Raw genomic sequence first — 26,063 nt, forward strand, 5'->3', positions numbered from 1 at the left:
ATGTGCTCCTATTCAAGCATAAAATTTACAGTAAAATTAAAAATCGAGTGCATAATAAACACATTCTCAAAATTGCATCGGTAATCAAAATTTAAAACTCTCATCTTTTTTTGTTCTCTAGATATGTCTAATAGACCATCAAATATGGAATACCCTGTATATAACGTGATACAAAATTCAATTTCATTTTCAGACACTCATCATTGAATTCGGCTATAAATATTCTCGTGAAAGTTTTCAACAAACAGTTTTCATTCGTTATATGGTCGTTCTCCAAGTTGTGATAAAGCTTCACAAGCTTTTTTTGGTCAATAAAATCGGGTATGTACTGCGTGATCTTTAAATAGAGTTAAAACCATTGTTTTAAACAAGTTGTTAATTTACATAAATTCATGAGGGAGCGTTTGATAAAACAACCTTTGCAACAATTACCCAGCAACTACACTCCAGGAATGTACCTCTGGTAGTAGGAGAATGGATACTCAAGATGCTCTCTAGTAGAGCATAGGGAGGAGTATTATCACCCCTTCTTTGGGACTTAGTTCTAGATACCCTGATTAATCACCTCAACAACAATGGATTCTTCACAATTGCATATGCAGATGACATAGTTATCTTGAAGACTGGCAAATGTCTGAACACCCTGTGCGATAGAGCGCAGGATGGGCTCAAATTAATAGAAACATGGTGTAAGGAACACTCACTGTCTATGAATCCCAAGAAGACTCGGATGGTCCTTTTTACCAGGAAAAGAAGTTTATCGGGCTTGAAACCTCCCGAAATCTTCAAAAGCAAACTAAACTTCTCTGAAGAGGTGAAATACCTTGGTACTATCCTCGACAGGAAGCCAACATGGAACTCTCACCTACAGAGTAGAGAAAAAGAGCATATGTGGCTTATGAGCATTGTCAGAGGACAGTGGGACGCGCATGGGGTCTTTCACCACGTGTGATCATCTGGATCTACACTGCAATAATAAGACTTATGTTAACGTACGGGAGCCATTGCATGGGAACCGAAAGTTCTATAAGCAATGGTCATCCAAAAATTATATCAAATACAGCGATTGGCTTGTTTGAACATCACAGGAGCCATAAGAACAACACCAACCGCGGCAATGGAATTAATTACTGGTCTGACCCCTCTGGACCTGATGATGCGCACGGCTGATGTAAACCTCGAAGTAGGAATGGTTCAACTGAGGCTGTGCCTATGGCGAGAAGCGCTTACTGCGCAACCTCTGCTACAGGCAGTCAGTGATACAATTGAAGCCAGGTTTGTGTTTAATAAACCCTACAAAATAGAACTAAAACAGAGGCATATGCTACAAATGCAATACGCATATGTACAGACGGCTCAAAAACCAAAGAAGGCTTAAGATGTGGAGAGTGCTCCAGATCACTAAGCCTAAGAATTAAGTGGGGAATGGGGAAAAATTGCCAGTGTGGTTCAAACAGAACTGGCTGGTATATCAATCACCACAAAAGAAATAACCAGGAAAGGTATGTCTGGCAAAAACATAACAATCTGCACTGATAGTACACAAGCCGTATTAGCCTTGAACAGACAACGTGTTACCTTGCGACTAGTACTAGAGTGCCACCAAGATTTAGCCAAAGCCTCGGTAGATAATAACATTGTCCTGAGGTGGGTTAAAGGGCACGACAGGAGTAAAGGCAATCGCATGGGCGACTCTTTAGCCATGGAAGCGGCTGGACTAAGAATTTTAGGACCCAGTGACACCTACGGCCTGATGACTTCGACAATTGCGGAACTAGCCAATCCACCCATGCTCAATCCCTAAAGAGGTGGGATGGAATCAAAGAATGCAATCTTGTCGGAATCATCCTGGGGGACCCTGGAAAGCTGGCGCCGAAGAAATATCTGGCGATAACCAGGAAAAATCTACGCTTAACAGTAGGATTTCTGACTGGCCACTGTCAACTAAGGAAACACCTCCATATCGTGGGGCTAGTGGACACACCTCTATGCAGGATGTGTGAACAGGAAGATGAAACTGCAAGGCATGTTCTATGCGAGTGTCCGGAGTTATCGTCAATAAGATAGTATGTGTTCGGCGAGTCTTGGCCTACACCTGCCGATATAAAATAGATGTATCCAGTGACCTGTCCACCTTCCTGGAAAGGACAGGATGGAAGATTACCTAGGAGGACATCTCCTCGGGAGGACGTACAATGGGTCACATGTGGCCCAAGATCTGTGGGCCTACACCTACCTTCCCTACTCTACAGATACAGATACATAAATTCATAGTGAAAATTAAGAATAGTTACGAGATATTGAGGTTTTGGTATCATTTAATGTATATGCAATCATATTGTTATATTTTCCCGTGAGTTTGGCAGTAATTGACCATACTGTACAATTAAACTCAACTTTATTTCACTTATACACCGACAATGCAACACAAACACTTCAACTTATTACTATCGCCTTATTAAATCAATCAGTACCGCACTCTGAACAAGACTTCTCCCAATCTGCCTATTGGGAGTATTTATATATCGTAATGGAAGTCTCTGGAAACCGATAGGGAAGTCGCTAGAAGTCAGTCGAAGAGACACGACATCTAAAACGATCGCGAAGCGCTAGTCGAGTTGAGCGCGATTTTGGCCAAGTCGCAATAGATTGGTGCAGACCAGCGACGGCCGGCGTTATTTTGTTTCAGGGGATGATTTGCAACAATATTTGAGTGAGGCCGGTGATAACGTCAAGAATGTGGACAATGACAATTGTAATGAGGAAAAAACAAAGAGCAATTTGCTAAGCCTCACGCGACATGTGTTTCTGTCGCTTTCTGAAAATATCCAAATATTTCGGAGTTGGTGAAATTGAAGGTTTTGGAAAATTCATCAACTTCAATCCTTAGACGACTTGCGAGTCATTCATATTAATGGGATATGTTCTCAGTAGTGTTATTACCTTTATCCGAAAATATGAACTCCATCACATATCTGGAAAATATAACTATTGTCCAACAAAAGACCAGCAGAAAGTAGCTGCTGGAAAGATTATTGGAATGGATGTCATGAAAAGATGTGAATGAAACGCAATTAGCTCATGTGGCTGCAAATTTTTCCGAAGATTCGGAAAAATTTGAAGATTGAAGTTTTCAATCTTCTGGAATTGGTAGTGTTTATATATCTGGTTTGTGAAATTATAAAATAACAAAAATTAATTGGCGCTCCAGGGTTCATTGATTCCAGTGGCGCATTTGCTTTTTCAGCTGCAGGAAAACCCGGAAAAACCTGCAGCATCACATTATCTGAAGATCTTGATCTGCCAATGTCCTCTCTCTCATAAAAGAAAATGTAGGGTGTCTCCAGAGGCTCCAATAAATTTGACCAAGGCGTAATAATGACCAAATTCAACGCCAGAACCACAGTGAACAATGACTGCATGACTAGATTGAAGTATTCATCTATTTCAAACCTTCGAAATAGTTTGGTGCTTTCGTCAGAGGTTGAGTGTTGTTTGAAGATTATCAGTGTTATTATTAGATTGACTGGTGCCTCAGCTATACTTGTTTCCTTATAACAGTCAGTTAGTTTGGCGCATATTTGGCAATTCAGTCGATCATCGCCTGTTAAAAATTCCATTTTCAGATGATTTAACAATAAGCTTTGCACGGACAGGTTATAAGTCATATTAGGAAAAGCTAGATGAAGTTTCAGAAATTCACATACGTTTTTGCTACCTCATTTACTACAAAGTGAACAAGTGAAGATTTTTTCAGCAAAACATTCACAAACACATGACGAGATAGACTGTACGGAATCATTCAAGTCAAAGCGGTCAGAAGTATTGATTTTGCTATTGTTTTGCTCACGAAGAGTATTCAACAAGAACCCCAAGAATTCAGAACAATTCTTTTTGTCCTAACGAGTATCTAGTGGACTTCAAAGACTCCAGGAAATCGATTGGAGGGAAAGATGATACCTTCTTACGAAACTGCAGCTGTATGAACAGGTGTTTGAGTTTGACGAATAAGTAGGAAACATTCCCCTTCTCGTTCATCATTAAAACTTTGTTCTTGAAATTTTTCGTCATGAACAACACTTGTAAAATTCTATTCATGTAGCAAGTGTTTCCTAAATTACCCAATCCAATTTTCTTCTCAAAATTTTCAGGACAACTCTCTACCGATTCGTAAGGAAGAACATGTTTCACATAATCTGCATAAGAACCATTTCTCAAGCTGCGATCGATCCTTCCAAGTGAAGAAAGCTTTCGTAGAGGGATCGATTCGGCTCTTGCTTCATGAAGCTCTTCCACTGAAAGAGAGCCAGTTCTACGAGGACTGCAACTCATATTTGGGGAGCAAGAATGACCCAAGTCCATTGACCGCACTGAAAAAGAAGAAGGTGGATCAATCAAAAACAGGCTCAAACAGCAGATCTGCAAAATCAGTCTCGAGTGTAATGTTTGAAAGTTTCTGAAAACCATTCAAAACCAATCATAATCAAAGCTGACAACCGTCTTATAACTTCTGAAACGATCTAGAAAACTATGGTATGCCACTCCTGATTCGTAAAAAATATTTCGCCTGTATTAGCCAATACCTACCCTCAGTAAAAACGTATAAAACCGCTTCTGTATATCGATCAATCATCGTCGGTTCGCCTCACGGCCTGCAAGTTTCGGAGCTCGGAGCCGAATTATAAACAGGTGAGCAGTCTTGTGTGAAGAGCTGTCGATGAATAATGCACACCGACGATTGTTTCGACGGTGCATTTTGCCCGTTCGTGTTGGATGCGTCCTCGACATGGAGAATGGGGAGTACGTTGGAGCCTTTCAAAGAGCCACGTCGATAATAACAAACAGCCGTGTTGGAACCGGAGGACTTGAAGCGCTCTAAACCGCGGTAGATATTTTGGGCCAAGCACAAATTAACTCTTTATTTTCTTCTTAATCAAGAGCAAGAAAGCGGTAACTGTGCCCTGCTGGAATGACTGGCAAAGGCGCAGGTCGGTTCTAGATTACTTTATAGAAAATGGTCTAATAAACCGAAACTGGTAGTAACAAATGATAAACTTAATATAAATTGGACAAGTTATTTTTTGTACAACTGTCATTAAAAGTGACATTTTTAATGATTGTCAAGAGTATTAAAAGATTTTTGGGAAAGAAAGTTTTTGGCTTTTTACTACTCTTGATACAAAAGAAAAAGTGGGAATCTTTCAAAGAAAGGAAGGAAGCAATCAATTTTCAAAGTAGTAACTCTATACATAGATGTGTAGATCATGCAAAGAAGTAACTTTCAGACACAAACTAGAAGAAAAAGCCCTCCCGAAACAGCTACTTTCTTATAAACACTGAATTACATGAAAGAAAAATTCTTTCGAAACAATTACTTTTATATGAACACTGATATATATCATTATGTATATCAAGTTGACGAGACACTTTTAGATATTTGCAAAACGAATGATTTCATAATTTGCCGCTATTTATTTGCTAATTAGTTGCGAAAGAAAATATTTTTTCGCCCCTTTTTTAAAAAAAATACATGTTGTCTCGCTAATTTGATATCAAGTTAGCGATACGACTTTTTTATTATTAAGTTTTCCCGAACTTTGACTAGACCATTGGATTAGTATATTTATTCGCTAATTACTTGCGAAGAAAAAATATTTTTTCGCCCCTTTTATTTAAAAAATACATGGTGTCTCGCTAACTTGTCTAGTTAGTCTAGTCAAAGTTCTGGAAAACTTATTAATAAAAAAGTCGTATCGCTATCATGTATTTTTCAAATAAAAGGTGCGAAAAAATATTTTTCTTCGCAACTAATAAGCGAATAAATATACTAAACCAATGGTCTAGTCAAAGTTCTGGAAAACTTAATAATAAAAAAGTCGTATCGCTAACTTGATATCAAGTTAGCGAGACAACATGTATTTTTTTAAATAAAGGGCGAAAAAATATTTTCTTCCGCAACTAATTAGCGAATAAATAGCGGCAAGTTATGAAGTCATTCGTTTTGCAAATTTTGAAAAGTGTCTCGTCAACTCGATATACATGATATCATTCACAGGAGTTCTACACAATATACTAAATGAATGATTAAATTTCACTTACATGGAACACTGTCATCCTCACTGGTAGACATCGATGTTTCGCCATAAGACCCTTGTCTTAGGGCTTTTCTGTACCTAACTGGATAGTATAAGAAAAAAACCACACAATTCATTCATAAATTACGATTTTTTATGTCACGGAATAAGTTTGATCTACTTATGTCATCGATGATATCGTAATGATATTCGTTCACTTATATGATTGAATCCCAGCCAGGAGGAATCTTGTTTATATTGGAAGGATTATATTTTTAGGAGTGATTAATTTTTGGGAAAGTAGCAGAAAGCCAAAAACGTTCCCAAAAATTAATCACTCCTAAAAATATAATCCTTTCAATATACAGGGTCCTGCAACAGTGGCGCGGTGTTCCATATCTCTATATAGGAAGCAGATAGGAATCTAATTTTCTATAATATTACCTTATTGCTCGAGCTCGACAAAATAAAAATATTGGCGGTCACACAGGGTGTTCGATTTTTTCTGGGCGGATCCCAACTGTGTCTTTTTAAATGGCAACCTATATTTTTTATCGCTTTTTCGGTTTCTTCATAGAAAATAAAATAAACTTTATGTATATCTGCACTTCGAAAATATTGATGGTTTTCGAGATATCTAGCATGACAGGTTTTTTTTTCCAATATTCGTCACTCAGAATATTTGAAATTATAAAGTGGTGCCAAGTCCAGTTGAAATTTTTTTTTGGTCGAATATTCTACATTGGTAACTCTCTCAAACGATATATCTGAAATCGACCTGTGATATACAGGGTATGAAAAACCGCTTGCCAAATATTGTAAATGAAAATTTGCAAAATCTTTCTTATATTAAATGGAACACCCTGTATATTATTGATCCATAAGAAGCGCCAACGAAACCTCTACAAATTTTATTAAGTATTCCCTATGGCTAAGTTCAATAGTTATTCTTAAATGAGCATTTCTTTCGAAAAATGGTCATTTTTTCAAAGCGAAATCCATTTGACGACTGATAAGAATATACAAAAAATACCCTTTCCTTAAAATATCGCCCATTCCTAAAATTACCTGTTGCTAGATAAACAAGTTGCGAATTACACCACAAAATGGACGTTCTTGAATAGTTACAATAATTTCAAAAATCTCGGAATTTGTGCCATATTCTTCCGGTCTAAAACAACCTTTCAGCGAATGAAATATTTATTGGAAATCAAGTAGTCTGGCAAATGACAGAACAAAATATTTGGCTGCAAATGAATATTGAAATTTTTAGTCAATCGTGAAGTTGAACTGTCGGTATAATTTCATCATAATGTTGTTATCAAAAAGTGATTTGATTGATATGATTTTCATATTAGGTGAATCAGACAGGAATTGTTTATTGGCAAGTAGAATTTATTCTCAACGGTATCCAGATAGAAGGCATCCAGATGAAAGATCTTTCCGAAAGGTCTTGGGACGATTCGTTGAAACTGGATCTATTAATTATTCCAAACATGAGCGCATCAAGCCAGCTACTAATGAAGATAATGAATTGCAAGTTCTTCTTGCTGTTGAAGAAGATCCTAGTAGGAGTCAACGACAAATTGGGGAAATAGTGGATATAAGTGAGAGATCAGTGCAACGAGTATTGAAGAAACATCGCTTGCATCCATACCACGTTCAGTTACATCAAGAACTACTGTATGCTGATTTCGAGAAAAGAGTGAGATTTTGCAATTGGGCCATGAACAAAATTCGTCGAAACGAATATTTTTTCAATAATATTTTATGCTCGGATGAATCGACATTCCATAAAAATGGATTTGTAAATCGACATAATTACCATTATTATGCGACAGAAAATCCTCACTTATTGAGACAGGTGGATTATCAACATAGGTGGTCGATAAATGTCTGGGGAGGCATCATTGGAGAATATGTAATTGGTCCATACTTTTTTGAGGGACATATGAATGGTGCAATGTATCTCAATTTCTTACGAAATGATTTACCAGGTTTGTTAGATGATATTCCTCTTGACCTCCGCAATAGAATGTGGTTACAACATGATGGTGCACCTGCTCACTATTCGGCAGAAGTAAGAGATCATCTAAATGAAGTATTTCCCAATAAATGGATAGGACGGAATGGGCCTGTACGGTGGCCCGCTAGATCACCAGATTTGACGGAACTAGATTTTTTCTTATGGGGATACATAAAAAATATGGTTTACGTTGAGCCACCAACTTCTCCCGAAAATATGCGACTTAGAATAACGAATGCTTTTCGCAGCATTACACCAGCTGTCTTGCGCAGGGTAGAACAGTCTTTCAAACATAGACTTCAGCTCTGCATTCAAGAAAATGGAAGACATGTTGAACATATTTTATAAAAGTTTCATTATCAACCTTAATTAAACTCTCCCTTTTGTAGTTTTGTAATTTGCCAGTTGACAAATTTGAATATCTAGAACTCAAGCTCTGAATGAATATAATAACATGAAAAAAATAGTTATTTATAATGTTTCTTTCTTTTAACTTGTTTGGTTTGATATTGCACGATTTATGAGTGAAATTCTGCATCCAATGAAAAAATAATTTTCCATTTAGCAAAAAGTGATAGGTACATACATTTATTTCGTTAAAAAATATTTGTTTGGACACCTTCTAATGTACAAAATTGAAACAAGATATCTTTCGTATATTTTTATCAGTCGTCAAATGGATTTCGCTTTGAAAAAATGACCATTTTTCGAAAGAAATGCTCATTTAAGAAAAACTATTGAACTTAGCCATAGGGAATACTTAATGAAATTTGTAGAGGTTTCGTTGGCGCTTCTTATGGATCAATAATATACAGGGTGTTCCATTTAATATAAGGAAGATTTTGCAAATTTTCATTTACAATATTTGGCAAGCGGTTTTTCATACCCTGTATATCACAGGTCGATTTCAGATATATCGTTTGAGAGAGTTACCAATGTAGAATATTCGACCAAAAAAAAATTTCAACTGGACTTGGCACCACTTTATAATTTCAAATATTCTGAGTGACGAATATTGGAAAAAAAAACCTGTCATGCTAGATATCTCGAAAACCGTCAATATTTTCGAAGTGCAGATATACATAAAGTTTATTTTATTTTCTATGAAGAAACCGAAAAAGCGATAAAAAATATAGGTTGCCATTTAAAAAGACACAGTTGGGATCCGCCCAGAAAAAATCGAACACCCTGTGTGACCGCCAATATTTTTATTTTGTCGAGCTCGAGCAATAAGGTAATATTAGATTCCTATCTGCTTCCTATATAGAGATATGGAACACCGCGCCACTGTTGCAGGACCCTGTATATTAAAAGATGATGTTTACAAAGTAACATGTAAAAAATTGTTTTATCACTAGTGTTAAAAGTATTTTTAACACGTTTATGTGAAGTTAACCACGCTTTTCCAGCAACGCTTTTTGATGTGTAGACCATCGAAATCGGGATGTAGAAGAATATTCGTGCACTGTTGCCAGGTTTTACATAATTCCTAGCCACGCTTTTGTATGACCCAGATTGTAACATATTATGGAAATAATAGTTTGACTAGATTTCGAGGGTGTCCTAAATGTAATAGAAATGAAAGATTCCTAATTTATCAAAATCTTTCAATTTCTCGAAAAAAAATTGCAGAATATTTGAGAGTGGAAAAAATTAAAACTGATATTTTTGGTTATATCTCAGTTAATAGTGGATGATCGTTGATGAATATTTCACCAACAATGAAGCACTTCATTCATAAATAACATGTACAAGATCAAATCAATTTTCAGTGCCGTCGGGGAGGTGGAAAAATGAAAACTTATTTTTTGACATATTTTTTTAAATCTCAGTTAATAGTGGATGATAGTTGATGAGTTTTTCACTGAAATATGGCACATTATTCACAGATATCATGTACAAGATCAAATCAATTGGCAGTGCCGTAGGGGAGTTAGTAAATGGTAGGAAAATGGTTACTGAAAATTTTTCAACGATCAACCACTGTAAACTGTAAATAAATATAGTTTGAAAAAACTAAAAAACACGCTTTTAAAGAACATCGAACTAAAAAGTTCAAAATATTTTTTTAAATAAGCTTCAAACAATAACGAACGAAAAATACTAGTATTATTGTGAAAAAAGCGAGGGGCGCTTGATATACACAAAATATGGCACAAAGCGCCCACGCGGTACTTTGATGATCTGTCAATAACTATTACACTATTCGCATCCAAATTTAGGATCTATGTGTTTTGTAACCATTTCTCAAAAAAATTAGCTTACATGCTCTTATGATAGTCGACATTGCAATCCCCAAGTTTTTTTCCACATAATTTCAAAGAATTCGGAACCCATCCTTTACTTCCTCCGCAATGCACAATGATTAGTCGCGATACTTTGTTTGCAGGCATGTTAGGCGTACACATTCTGGAACCATCAGTCCACCTTTTCGTAACTGTGTCGTGAGTGTCATACCAAGTTTCATCCAAATAGAAAATTTGCCGTTGTTCTTGTCTATATTTAGTTATTTGTTCTAAGGATTTGTTACGCAATTCCACTATTCTTCTGCTTTCCCATAACAGCTTGATGTTTGTTTATTATTTCAAGTCTAAATCCTAGTTTCTTTATCCAATTCTGAAAAGTTTTGTCACAGCAGCTCACGTTATGGCCGGAAGTATTCAATTTCTCCCTTATTTCAATTGTAGGTATCTCATTGCTTTTGTAACAGTCGTATATTGTTTTTTCTATTTTTATACGCTTTATATTAGCTTCACCTGTATGTATGTGTGTATGTATGTATGTATGTATGTATGTATGTATGTATGTATGTATGTATGTATGTATGTATGTATGTATGTTTGTTTGTTTGTTTGTTTGTAACTCTCAAGCGCGAAATCTGTATTGACAAAATTATCAACATTATTGCTTGATCAATTCGCGGGCAGATGGCGCTGTACGTGACTTCCTTGATATTTCTTGATCTATTCGCGAGCTGATGGCGCTGTACGTAACTATCGACATTATTGCTTGATCTATTCGCGGGCAGATGGCGCTGTACGTAACCTCCTTGATAGGTTGTTCAATAGAAAATCAAAATAATAAATATAGTTTTAAAAAATAAAAAACACGCTTTTATAGCATATGAAACTGAAAAGTAAAAAATAAATATAATTTTAAAAAACTAAAAAACATGCTTTTAAAGAACATTGAGCTAAAAAGTTAAAAATATTTTTATGTAAGCTTTTTTTGAATTATATTTATTTTTAGATGAACATCTGAAGGTTTTGTTATCCCGTATCACGTCGCGTCTTGCGTTCATAAGGTTTGTTTTTGACTATTTTACGTACAGTTGAGAAAAGAATTTCGGTTGAATCTGATGTTGCTTGTAATAGTTTGTTTCCCTCAAAACCAAACTTAAAATGTAGATTCTTATATACATTGAAACATACTCTCTGTGTTTCAATATTCAAATGCATCCGTATCTCTTTCGCATTCTTCACCATCGCTATTGGAATCACTACACAGGAAAAAGTCTGAGTTATTATCACACTCGTTATTACTATTAGTATTTGTCCAAGGACGCCACATTTTGAATAGATAACAAAAATTTTAAGTAATTATAACTGCACCAATATCGCATTTCAACACTCAAATCGCGATCAGTTCCTGAAATGAACATTGACAACACGACTCTTCTAACCATCCTCATATTCTATTCGTCACCGTAACATGACTTCAAATTCAATTTTATGACTCTTCAGCCAATCATAAAACTCGGTTAGTAAAAATTATCCAATACGAAACACCAATTATTCAATCCACGTGGACTAGTTGGCAGCGGCATCATTTCTTTGTATTGGTTTTTTTGGCCTTTGAGCTCGCCAACTTTAACTATTCATAATACCGGTTACTTCGACTATATCAAGAAGATTGCACTGCAGGCGGAATTCAGCCCAAAAATCATATGGACAATTCTAAAAAGGAACCTCATATACCCAGATCACATAGAGCGGGTCCAAACTCTACTTCTTCAACTTCAACGCCCTGTATCTCAGAAACGAAGCAACTTCGGAAATATGTTCATAAAAACTTTTTTCTTGAAACGACCTATCGACGTTTCGTACTGAAGTTAGGAAACAACCTGTATAAGTAATTGTATATTTCTGTCATTCACTTACAGATTAAAATACGAAAAACACCGTGAGCGCACAGTGTTGCCATATTACCAAACGTGTTTTCACAACTTTCACTTTAATTCACATTCTGACAACTTTTTATACCTAGTAAAATAAAAGATAAAGTACCAAATCAGCCTTAAGATGTGTTTGAGACTAATGTTTAAATTCTGATTATAAATATTCATACATCATCAAAATTCCCCAATAATCTCAACACAATCAAAAATAATTGAAAAGTTTCAAATTTAAATGATAATTGATTATACTCACAAAGTAAACATAAATGTGTTCCACAGAGAATAAAAAATCAAACATAGCTTTATTCCTAGTTATAATTTTTCTCAAGGAACAGAAACAATTTGATATTTTTTTTTCTAAATATTTTTGAGGGTTCAAACGAAACTCTATTAAATTTTTGAACATCTGACAAATGATCTCTTTAAATGGAACCAAAGAAAACAAAAAAGGTGAAAAAAAAATTTTTTGGATCTGATACGAAAAGAATCAAAGGGAAAAAGGGCTAAGAAGATCAAAAATGTTTCAACAACACCAGAGCATATGCAAGAGGCGAATTTATTCTAATAGCTTCAATATTTGTAAGAGAAAGCTAATTTTAAATTACAGTATATTTAAGAACGCACTGGCGTGTTAGTAGACACTTCCTCATTCGGAAAAATGTAATAACCCACTGAAAATCATATTTATTTGAATAACACAAGATGTGTGTATGAGCTTGATACCTCGAGGGTATCCTAGAGTAAATAAATAATACTGACCTGGTGTAAATATCAACAAAAACAGCATTTAGCACTATATGCTGCCCTCTAGACTATTTTCATTTCTCTGCCAAGGATGTTTCTGTATCAAATTATAAATAACTGCTTTGTCTAGACATTCTGATAGGTCATTTTTAAAAGTATCCCAGGTATTATGACTTTATCTAAGTGAAAAATAGAATATGCGGACAGAAACTAAGGAAACCATAAGAATTGTACTCACCGTATGTACTGAATATAAATTAGGAGGTGTCCATGGGTATTCTTGAATAATTTCTTGAAACACATTTTGTAATTGTCCCTGTGAACCTATTCTACCTAGTATACTATAAAAAACTGTCGACAATAATTGATTACTTTCAAAGAGAATCAATCAAAACAATTTTTCACCTTTAACTTAACCTAAAATTTTTGACATTTCCACAAATTTTCTTGTTATTTTCTTTGTAAAACTGAGACCAGAAGCAATAGGAAAAAATAACCAGTAAAACATCAAAAATTAATCTTTGGCAGTGGATATTAAAGGGTAAATATCATGACAAATTAAATGTCAAACCTAATTACTCCAGACAAAAGACAAAAACCGCACCAAAACAACAAGATTCCACTCACATTTTAAATAACCCACGGCAGCTAATCAGTTTCATACAATTTCGAACTACCGACCGTACATTTGTTTTTATGAAAACGGCACAAATTATTCAACAATCGCCATGTTTACGCTAAACGCTCTCGCTAAACGCACCAGTTGAAGTAAAATAGTGCGCAGGCGCTACGCTCCGGGACATTTTTTGCGAAATCGCACACCTAGCCGAAGAAATAATGAGAGGAATGCGCAAGAATTATACGAGGACATTTTTGGTCCTGGGCCAAGAGCGACCGTTGTTATCTAGTGCGATTTTCCAAAGATACATTCTTCAACAAGGTACATTGTTTCCAAGAATCTATATTGTCTTTTGTTTTTCTCCAACAAAACATATTATTTCAATCTGAAAATTGGAGAAGTATACGAGGGTACATCAAAGTGTTCTCCGAAGGCAAAACTTCGAAAATCTGTTGAAATGAACGGTTGCATCACGTTTGATGAATATCATGTCTCACTATTTTTGTTCAAATACCAATAAATATGTTCACGTCCTTTCAAAAAATAATAATTAATATAAAAACACAGGCTTTCATGGCCAGAGTTACGATTAAAGAAAACAAAATCCGGGCTGGTAGGCCGGGGTCGAATGAAACCTGAAGTATCAAACGTTTCGTCTGCCTCTGCGACAGACATCATCATTCCACTACGAGGAAGAAGGTTATATCTCGAAGTTGTTGCTGACTGTACGTATAATTTGAAGTTTGAATGAGTTCAAAAGTGCACTCATAGAGTCTTCTATATATCACTTCCTGAATCTCCCTTATCCAGTAAATATTTTGCATACTCGATTATCACTTGGAAAATGTTATGTCTCGTCCATAATAAATATATTCATAAGTCAGATTGTATTATGGCGGGTTTATGCAACAAACCTGAAAATGAAATTGAGAAGTTCTAGTTTAGCAACATAAATTAATCAACGGAGACGTTTATGGAGACCCGACTCGAGATAAGAATTAAGGGGTATGCTCAAAAAGTTTATATTTAACTAATTACTATAAGACCATGAGTACGCACCAAATTTATTTGCGTATTTACAACTGACATGAAAAATTCATCTCTATTCTCAACAGTTGGAGTATGTTGTAAACAAGGTAACAATAAATCATTACGAGTTGAAGCGAAAAAAACATATATTGTGTATAGCATAAGATATAATAGCAACATGAACCCGAAGAGGGAAAGTATTTGTTATCAATTCCATCGTTACTTCAAAATATATACAGGATCATTTGTAATTAAGTGTGTTGTGGCTGATGAATATATAACTATTGTCGAGCATTCCTGATTATGAATCAATAAAATGAAATATAATCGACTATCTGGCAACCAGGAACCTTACCCTATTGACTTTTGCTCCTGGGGTTTTATGAAAGAGGACGTGTATTCTGTTGAAATAATCGACAAACAACAACTGAGGCATCGAATCTTTGAAAGTGCAAATTAGTCAGTTTTTTTGCTTAACCAGATATTTTATGGGGGTTTCTTTCAGAATGAATTGAAGAGAGCTCTTGTTTTTCTACTACACAAAACAGGTATGATAACAGAAATTAACTCTATTAGAAAATAATAGGTACGAGAATTTTGGTATATATTGAACAAAATGACCTATTCTGCAATACTCAACATGGTTTTAGGAAGAGTGAGTCAATTGAATCTGCATCTTACCAATTATTGAACTATATTTATGCATAAGTGAATAATATTAACCTGTTTTTTCACTTTTTTCAGTCCTAACAAAAGCATTCAATACTGTTTCTTCCAAATTTCTATTAAAAATTATTAGTAATGGACTTTCCCAATAATGTGTTTGGAAAGAATCATATATGGAAAACCGTAATTTAGTGGTTGAATGTAATGGAATAACATAAGTTCCTTATGATGTGAAACTAGGTATTCCACAACGGTCTGTTCTGGGTGCATTGTTATTCTTGATTTTTATCAATGACCTACCTGAATTTTTATCCGATTGTTACAAAACTATGTATGCTGACGATACTACAATCACCGTTTCTGGAAAAAACGGAAATGAGTTATCAATGAAAATATATTTAGTTATTGACCAATTTAGTACTTGGTGTCAACGTAACAAACTGATTTTAAATAAATCTAAGTCAGTATTGATGAAAACATTTGTTAGGAGGGATTTATGTTGTAATTTATTCACTTTGAGTGACATAAAAATATCAAAAGAAGAAAATTCTCTTGAAATTATTTTAGATGAGAATGAAAAGTGTGCAGCCAACTTAATTCAGCTCATTATTCAATCAAACAGTTGAAACATTGTTGTTAAGATAGGTTTGGTTTACTTAATGTTTATTTTGTGAATGCATACTCCCATACATCAGTTTGAACATAATGCCTTGGGGATGTGCGAAGGAATTTTCTAGATACTTCATCTCTCAGAAACGACTGATAAAATTGATATTCAATCTGGGGTACCAAAAAAGTTGTAGACCAATGTTTAAAAGAGAAAGCTTCTTCACTCCACCCGCAATATATGTAATGAAATGTGTCGTTTTTGTGCATAGGAGCCTTGACTTGTGCACAACAAACTTGAGCATTCACAGTCGGGATACTCGCCATACTACTGCTCTGAGGGTCCCTTCGCATAAGAGTGGGATTTCAAAAAATCTCCATTATCGAAACACCGCTGTCTAATGTTGAATCATAAATGCATTGTGTTTAGACTCTGACTCTTTAGAATATGAAATATCAATTTCAATATTTCGGCTTAAACACTTCACAATAACGCCTTGTCACTTTTTTGTTATGTCATGAATATTTTAAAAAACTCAGCTATCAATTAATAATAACACAATCGAATTCAGTCATGATGAATTAAAAATGATAAAGGAAAAACATATTTGTAGGGATCATTTTCAGAACAGCAACAATAAAAACAACTTCCGAAAAGCACCGGGTCTTCAATACCTACTGACCTACTTCCACTCTGTGGAACTAAGATAATTAACAATCCATTCATCCATCAGCATTTCCAATTTTCAATTAGAATTAATTTTTTATAATAATATTTATGTTCCATTGGTCTCGTGTTCTGAGAAGATAATGTTAATAACTTCCCGAGCCACCTGAGAAGGGTCATGGCTATTTGCAGTCCGTCAGCCATGTAGTATTGCACAAACATTCCAACTTCAACTAAATTAATTCTTTCGAGAAAAATATCTGGTCTAAGAGGGGATCGAATCCACGACCTTTCGATCGTAAGTAGGGCGTCAATTCACCGCTAAGGAAGAAATTTCAGTTGTAATTTTCAATTTAAACAATGTTCACAACTTTGTTAGGAGTAATTCACATGCTGAAATCACAAATCAAGGTGTAGATACATAATTTGATTGCAGTCGAGGAACTATTTTGTGATGCCATTTTGGCAGGTTATTCGGGCCAACAAACACTTCAACGATTTCAACAAAACTAGGTATATTTTGCTATGCTCAAGTTCAGTAACCACTCAGCAAAATATTTAGGTTGGCAGTTTTCACTTCGGGATTCTCAAAAAATTCATCGTTCCTGTTCTGTGCTGAGTGTCCCTTCTGTAAGGTATTCTGTGCTAGAACACCAGTAAATATGTTTTGTGACTCTTAACTACTTTTTCAGAGCAATTCAATATATTTTCCAATGGTGAGTATTTTTCGAATGATTTCAGGTATCGGATGATACAGTTTCATGTCAACCGCGAATAGGACTAAACTCCAATCAAACACGTCTTTTGTCTTGTGAATAGTATACGAATATAATTGTTAATAATTTTTAGCCTATTGTGCAGGTAGTTGGGAAAGATTAATATTTTGAAATATTTATTTCCTTATACGACAGTTTTTCACTTTTGATTTCTGTTAGATATATAATTTTAAGAAAACTCATTATTAGAGAATGTGATGAGTAAAGCAGCTCAAACTAAAGTCATTTGCTATTTTATGATTTGGAAAAGCTGAATACACTTATTTGAATTAATGAATCGAAGAGGTTTTGTATTAAAGTGTATAATATATTAAAATTCTTGCAAAGCGCTTTCGACTTTCGTCATCATCAGTGCTCACTTAAGTGATGACGAAAGTCGAAAGCGCTTTGCAAGAAATTTAAAAATTATACACTTTAATACAAAACCTCTTCGATTCATTAATTTGCTATTTTGAGTAAAGAATGCTTGTTTGGATTTTGTAGTATGTTTGAGAGGTTTTGCCTTCTGTCAACTGTTATTTATATTCATATAGCGACTTTACTTTTCTGCTGTAATGACATTGCTATTAGAATCAATAAATACTTCAACTACCAGTACAAAAAGTGATTATTGTAGTACGTCCAACCATACTACAATATCATTAAATTTTTTAACGCTTCTGAAAATACCGGTAAAATATAAATATGTATTTTGAAATATCTCACGGGAAAAATCCAATGGCAACACTGATCTTATGCTCTACGACTACACTTCTACACTAGCAGTTTCGTGTTTTGCTACATCTAGCGACTTAAAACGAAACTTCTTATATAAATAACAAGTATTCAAGATATTTTTATTTTTACCTATTTTTAAATGTGATTTAATAAAACGAATTTAGTTATGATGGATAAAGTTTCCAACGCTTTTCACAACTTTACGACTTTCATGGATAACAACACCCGTGGAGTACAGTTCGGTTGTTATTCTGTAGCACTTGTTGGATTAACAGTGGCTGTGAGGAAAGTTCGCCCTTTCAGTAAATTTAAAAAACCTTCGGATATTCCCAACCATTTCCTAAGAGAGAGAAGGGAACTTGTAGGTGTTGTAGATAGAATAGAGCCTCATGGTACACTACTGATGATAAGGCACAAACCATTGATCAATGTTCCATTTATTTCTTCAGGACATCTACCAATTAAAATATCTGGAATTAATGTTAGTGGACTAGGGTGCAACTGGCTACAAGCAGTATTGTCACATGAGAAAGTTACATTCATACCAATCAGCAAGGATAAAAATTATGTTCAATGTCAAGTATTGTTTACACAAAAGGATAAACAACAGAAGGAATACATCGTGAATGTAGGCGAAAAGTTGGTGAAAATAGGCTTTGCTGTACCAGAACTTATTGAGAAGCCTTTGTTGGAAGATACTCTTTACATGAGATACTACAAGTTACTCCAGAAAGCAGAAAAACATGCCCAATACAAAAAACTTGGTTTGAAATACTATATAAAACCTACAAAGCAAGCAATATTCGAATTATACCAGCTCGCTTTTCTGTTATCAAGATATTCTTATAGTGCACTAAACAAAGGCCTGTCTAAAATTCCCAAAATATATGTGTCATAGCAATCACAGATACACCTAGTATTTGATGTTATTATTTTGATTTCACAAACTCTGGCTGTTTACAAAATTGTTACTTTCTTTTTTTATCCCCAACATGACAATAACATGTGGGAAGATTTGCTGTTAGTTATTGACTGATTTTTTTCAGACTACTTACTATCAGTTGTTATAATTTTGAGAATCAAATTTTTTAGTTTTCAATATAAATAAAAGCTTTTTCAGGACTGTTTCTATGAATGTATTATTTTCTCTACTTCCAAGTTATTGAGGGTACAGATCTTACAAACGAAAGAGTGGGTATTGATGTCTGCAGTTATGAAATGTAGATTTTTGGTGCCAAGAACGTCAGCCTGTTTAACCTTTAAGTAGTTGTGCTAAATTTTGTGATACTTGAAATTAGTTTCTATTTCCTTAAGCAGTGTTCCATAGGCGTACATCACTGAGTCTGCCAAAAAGTGAAAAATGTATTATTTATTTTAATCATTCAGTGTTGTTAGGAATCACACGTTAAAAGGTTAGGACCTTGTTAGTCTTTAGCTCGCACAAGTTTTGACTTCTGAGGGTTGTCGTTTGTAGGGGAGCGACAGCTGGTTAACGGAAAAAATCTAGTTTAATGTTGTTTTATGATTTGATATGACAAATCTCAAAAGACTCTTCATAGTTGCATGTATATGATAAATAACAAAAATATGAAATACTCGCCTTAATAATTGATAGATTTTTTTCAAATTAAACTCTCAAATTGGTTTATACTCTCGAATATCGATTAAAATTTTCGATAGTCATGATTCAATAGTGCTTTAATTAGGTACTTTATTACCTGAAGTATTGAATTAATGATAAAACCCTTGTGTCTTAATCATTGTTATTATTAGTAAATTATACTTAATGTGTGAATTAAAGTGGCTACTTAGGTTTTCTCTCCAGTAAAAGAATGATCAAATGTGCTTTTTCGTTAACAAAAAGATTATTATTCTTAATATAAATGATGCTCACATATACCAAAATCCTTCGTATACCGTTGCAAAAAAAAGGAGTTTCAAGAATGAGAAAAGAAACGAAACTGTGAAATCACCAAAACCATCTTACGAAAAAAAAAACTGTGTCTGTTGATGAAACCTACAAACTACAATTAGAAGAACAATATATTAATTTTATTTTAAGAAAGAAATGCCGAAAGAAGACCAAATTATGCCTCCAATGATCGGCAGAAAAAAATTGTAGGACACTTTGAAGAAATTAAATTTTAGCTGGAAAAAACAAAACAGAAAATCGCTCTTAACGAAAATAATAGAAATATTTGCTGGAAAGACGTTACCTAAGGCAGATAAGAGAGTTTCACGTGAGAATAAAAAGATTTCTTTCTCTGGACGAAACTTGGCTTAATGAAGGATATACTGTTGAAAAGATGTGGCAAGACAAAAACATTACAAGTTCACATCAAGCATTTTCAGCAAGCATTCTAGCGATTGCCATGCAGACATAAACGGCTATGTTGGAAAAATATTTTGAGCAAATATTAGACCTCATTTCACCTCACTCTGTGATTTTGATTGATAATGCAAATTATCATTCCAGAAAAGTTAAAAGAATACCAACTAATGCATGGAGAAAATCGGATATCATTCAGTGCCTTCAAAAAAAAACCAGACCATTTGATGAAATTATGGTTAAAGAACTATTGTCTGTAGTATGTTCAAATAAAGCTCGTTCACAGAATACATTGTCAACAGAAGACACAGAAATCAAATATCATTATTCTGCTTCTGCCCCCTTATCATTGTAAACTCAATCCCATTGATCTCGTTTGCACTCAAATAAAGGGTGTCGTTGCACCAAGAAACAGGTAATTCCAAATACTCTTTAAGGAGTCCTTGAAAAATGTAGATTGTGAAAAGACGGCGAAACTGTATTGGACGTGTTATAAAAGAAGAGGAAATCAGACTATATAGTTGAGGAAATTGTAGAACCTTCAATCATAACATTTGAAGAAGATTCATGAGATTTATCTGATGTTAACACACCATAAATTTTATTTATATTTAATTTTTTTTTTAGAATGAGAGTACCTATTTATTTTTATGTAAATATTTTAAATTCAAGTGTTATATCAATATTTATTGTATATAAATAAACAAACATAGTTATTAGTATTTTCAAATGTTTATAGTGTTTATGATTGAATATCCAAACACATGTCACTGCAGGTAGGAAACGACTCAAAGGATCATATAAAAATTTGTTTGTGACCCGTTTGCCATACAATAATAAAGTGGACCTGGTAGCGTATCATAAACCCGCCTATATCTGCAGTGGCAAATCATAACAAAATCACAAAATTTTGTGTAAGCACTTTATTAACGATTTGCATTTATTACTTTTCACTAGGAAATAAAGTATAGCACACTATTAATTGGAATCAACTAATGAGAATTATTACAAATTGTGAAACTGAAACTTACTGTCACAAAAAATTTAAATAACTATACTTGGATCATTTTTAGAGCAGGATCTGTCCTACTTTTACACGATTACCTACCTTCCATCAAAGTTATTATGCTGAAAAGCTATAACTGTAGTCCAAAAAACCTCTAAGTAGGAAAACTGGAAAGCACTGTACTGAATCGACTTAACGGTATATAGTCTTAGGTGAGATATCAAATTTAAAAAATTAATGAAATATGTATTCAATTATCTTTGGATTATTTCCGTTGATTGTGAATTGATTATATTCGTTCCTAACAATATGCCATTTATCAAATTTGATTGCAAAAGGATTCATGTAGCTAAAGGCAGTCGTGTTTTCTCAAATGAAACGTTATATATCGAATTTCTCAATAATGAATGAATCAATTTTAAAAAAGCTCGGAGTGTTGATAAATGATCAAGAATCCTTTCAAATTATGCACCAACTCATATGTTATTGAAAAATATATAAGGAATAGCTGCTGCCTACGGCGATACATTGAATTTATTGGAGCCTCTGGTGACACCCTACATTTTGTTTTATAAGAGAGAGGACATTGTTAGATCAAGATCTTCAGATGATGTGGTGCTGCAGGTTCTTCCGGGTTTTCCTGCAGCTGAAAAAGCAAATGCGCCACTGGAATCAATGAAGTCGCCCCGGAGCGCCAATTAATTTTTATTGTTGTTTTTATTTCATTTTTATCGTTTCAATAAAATTCTAATAGTAACTATTACATAACTATTCGATCAAATGAATGAACATCATCTGCTATTACTAAATACAATAGTTTGTGAAACGATAATACATATATATGATGTACCCCAGAAGATTGTATTTATATGTACTCAGTGTTGCACTATCTTTGATATCAATGGGTAGTTTATTATATTGAATCAATCCTTTGTGAAATAGAGAATTCACGGTTTTTTGTAATTGGTTCTATTTACATAAAAGTTTGAACTTCCTCTGGTCTGGTAATTGTGAACTCGATTATTGAATGTGATAAATTAATTAAAATAAGGAGGTAACTGTCCTTTCAACATTTTATAAATAAAAATCATTGAAAGATAATATAATCGGGTTTTTAATGGGTTCCAGTTCAATACAACTAACCTTGTATCAATGAGAGTGGATTTATTGCATTTGAAAATGATTCGCATTGCTCTATCCTGCAATTTTTGTAATGTTGCGATACTGTAAGAATGTAGTAACGATATTGGATAATGTTCGAAGTGAGGTTGGATTATAGTTTTATAGACCGTTATAGATTGTTGGCGTATTAGTGAAAGAATATTTTTTGAACTTATTTTGCTATAAACGTAATTGAAATGACTTTTGAAAGTGATAAAGTTATCCACTTTGAAGCCAAGATATTTTATTTCTTGCACTATATCGATGTTTTCACTATATATTAAAATATTTATGTTATTTACGTTGATTTGGCTATGTTTATATTTCGAAGTTTGAAGTCTAGAAAATTTATAGTTTTTCACTTCCATCTCAAAAAAATAAAAGAGCGTGGGATTAGTTTTTTTTTATGGAAAGACAAATTCAACATTTGCAAATCATCATTTGACAGACGGGCAAGAGTTCAATCACAATTATGACTAAAGAAACTAGTATAATCACCTTTAAGTGCAATAAACCAGAAATTCATATGGAAAGTACACTAGTGGAAAATAATATCTCTACAAAATTCTTGGGAATTAATATCGATGAGTGTTCTCGGGGTGTCCACTCAGAATAGTATCAAAAGAACTAGGATTTCATACAGCAAAAAATGTTTATTCACCTAAGGTATGGCATAGCATTTTAGGGTGTATGCAGTAAACAGCTGTTTCAAAGTGGAATGATCCTTGTAAGCCACTGTTTTCAATGAATGGAATTTCAACTGTGACTTCATTGTTTTTTCTTGAATCAGTATGCCTCACACACAAGAACTAAGGTACCTTTACTTCTCCGCCTCACCACAGTACTAGACAAGCTTGCCAATTGAAGCTTCCTATCCCAACAAGTAGTCAAATCAAGAACTCAATTATATATAATGGAGTGAAAATGTATAACAAGTCACCTAAAAGTTCAACAGAATGTGTCACGCTACTATCTTTTAGGAGAAACTTGAAGGCAATTCTGGTCAAAAAGGCTTACTATACATTAGATGAATTTTTTGAGGGTAACCTAGACACTAATATTCATGTGTATATATATATATATATATATATATATATATATATATATATATATATATATATATATATTTATTTTATTATCTATATATATTTATTTTATTTCTGTAGTGTTTTTTATTTATACAAAAATTACTCAATCATAGTTTTACCTATGTACAAGATTACAGTTCAACAAACATACTGTTCTTCAACAGTGATCACTGTTGAATCGCTAACACAGTGATCACTGTTGAAGAAGCTACTGTGTTATCGAAACATTTCATGATATATTTTTCCAATAAGGTTTGTGGAGATCAAATCATGAGTTGTTGCTTATAAAAAAAAGGGGTTATTCATTATTCTCCAGTCCTGAGTTGTTCCTAGATAGGTAATGAATTCATCATGTACATATAAATATAACAATAAAGTGTGTTTTTTTGAATACTTTGTTTTTTCTCAATTAGAATTTTTATATTACATATTTTCGAACAATCTAGCTAGGGAAATTGATATAATTACACAGATAGGTCATAATAATGATTTCAACGCAGATACTATCCAGAAGTTAGTCAGAAAACAAAGCTGTAAATTCACTTACACATTAATATACCCTCAGGTCAAACAACCAGAAATCAAGAAATGGGTAACTCTTACATACTTTGAAAAAAGAACAGAGATATTTGAGTGTTTCTTCAGAAAAAATAATGTGGAAGTGGCATTCAGACTACATGCCAGATTATCTGATTTCCTTTTCCATGCCAAAGATAAGGTGGACAAGTTGGAGAAATCTGGAGTTTATAAGCTTAAGTGTCCGGAGTGTAATAGTGTTTATGTGGGACAATTTGGCTGAAATTTCCAAAAACGGTATGCTGTACATGAAGGTCCTTCAGACTGGAAAAAAAATGATTCGACGTTTTCAAACCATTCCTTGGTCTGCAACCACAAGTTCCCAAATGTAAACGATACGGAAATTTTGCACTATGCAAGGAAGGGTTGCAAACTCAATTATTTAGATTCCTTGGAAATTTACGAGCATAACATTGCGGGTGCAACCTGTTAAATGATCAAATCGATTTAGTTTACTCACCGGTTTACAAATTAGCATATCCGCATTGTAACTAGTAAACAAAATTCAGGTACTCAATCAAGCCAAGTACCTCTATTAGTACCTACAGGGTTACTATATAAGGGCTAATGTAATCAACCATTGTTAGTTTAATAAGTTTGAAAATGTCCTTATAGGACGAAACTGCAATAACGTTAGTTACAAATAAAAGTGGTAAAAAACAGAAAGTTTCACTTCTCTTTTCTTCATCATGTTAAATAACTTATCAATTTTTAAATGCAAGCATTTCATTTGTCTCTCTCGGTACGAAAGTGATGTGTCAAGCCAGCATCAGTACAGTAACCAGAATTGCTTGTATTAAAACACGAGGAGAATAGCATTGGCAATTTTGATACATATTTCAACAAATAATCTTTGATTTGGTGTTCTCTCACTACTTATTTTCACAAATTCCATCCGTTATGACGGAATGAAAAGTTGCAAATGGAAGAGGAATCAAATCATTTGTTTGTTTTATGATCTATATGAATGAAATAATGACCACATTTACATGAGCATATAACATCTGTTGTTATAATAATCAAGATTCTAACATCCACTTTCAGGGAAGTATTTATAGGTATTCAGTGTAACTGACCATCTACTTTTATGAAACCTGTCCCTGATGATCATCGTTGCCAACATAACACATTTGACTACCTTTTCCCAATTTTGGCATATACGCTGTTGGAAAGTTGATTTTTTTATATATTAAAAAATTTTAGGAAACACCTTTTGTGATGGCAGGAATAATTTCCTTTTGGACCATAGATAGATAATTTTATTAATCTCCATAAATCATTTATATGACATGAGATAAGTCCAATGGTAGTCATAAAGATAAGATAAATATAATAGTTTGAATAGTCAGCTATTTACACATAGCAACATCAAGTAATTGATGGAGCATACAATATACAAATATAAGTCCAGAGTTGGATGCCAACTATTTACAAAACTTGTTGAAAATATAAAATAAAATGTACATATAAAACATATATTAAAAGTGTTCAAAATTTCTCTATAGGTCATTGGTTGTAGTTCTAATGTTCAACTCAATGTATTCAGTTAATGAATAAAAGGAGTGATGGAGCAAAAAATTCTTTAGGTCGGATTTGAAAATTTTTTCCTAATTGTATGCATTCAGGAAGCAGGTTATTAAAGTAGCCTCAAGCATACAGAGGAGATTTTGTGTATCATGTTTTGTTGAATTGATTTAAGTGTATGTTGTTTTTATATCTAATATTATGCTCGTGAAGATCACTATTTTTTGTAAATTTATCTTTATTATTAAATGTATAAATTAATAACTTATATAGGTAAA

The 26,063-nt window shown here is 33.8% G+C and overlaps 3 protein-coding genes across 3 annotated transcripts in view; 1 reads left to right on the forward strand and 2 right to left on the reverse strand.

Moving 5' to 3' along the window:
- The window catches only part of LOC111513019 (neuronal calcium sensor 2), a 242,850-nt gene extending 229,208 nt beyond the window's left edge, over positions 1-13,642 (reverse strand). Inside the window, exon 1 of the mRNA XM_074174036.1 lies at positions 13,260-13,642. The gene's annotated coding sequence lies outside the window, so the exon portion shown is untranslated. The remainder of the gene's footprint in view (positions 1-13,259) is intronic.
- The window catches only part of Nca (neurocalcin homolog), a 363,981-nt gene extending 350,175 nt beyond the window's left edge, over positions 1-13,806 (reverse strand). The window contains exon 1 of the mRNA XM_074174020.1: positions 13,649-13,806. The gene's annotated coding sequence lies outside the window, so the exon portion shown is untranslated. The remainder of the gene's footprint in view (positions 1-13,648) is intronic.
- A 4,344-nt stretch (positions 13,807-18,150) lies between these two features.
- On the forward strand, positions 18,151-19,230 carry LOC111505476 (protein C3orf33 homolog). The gene has a single exon (XM_023160290.2). It carries the CDS (start codon positions 18,268-18,270, stop codon positions 18,997-18,999), a length of 732 nt encoding a protein of 243 aa, XP_023016058.2. The 5' UTR covers positions 18,151-18,267; the 3' UTR covers positions 19,000-19,230.
- The last annotated feature ends 6,833 nt before the right edge of the window (positions 19,231-26,063 follow it).

The sequence above is a fragment of the Leptinotarsa decemlineata genome, unplaced genomic scaffold (genome assembly GCF_025532065.1).
Source record: "Leptinotarsa decemlineata unplaced genomic scaffold, Ldec_3_MD MMD2_P_RNA_scaffold_12, whole genome shotgun sequence".
Lineage (NCBI taxonomy): Eukaryota > Metazoa > Arthropoda > Insecta > Coleoptera > Chrysomelidae > Leptinotarsa > Leptinotarsa decemlineata.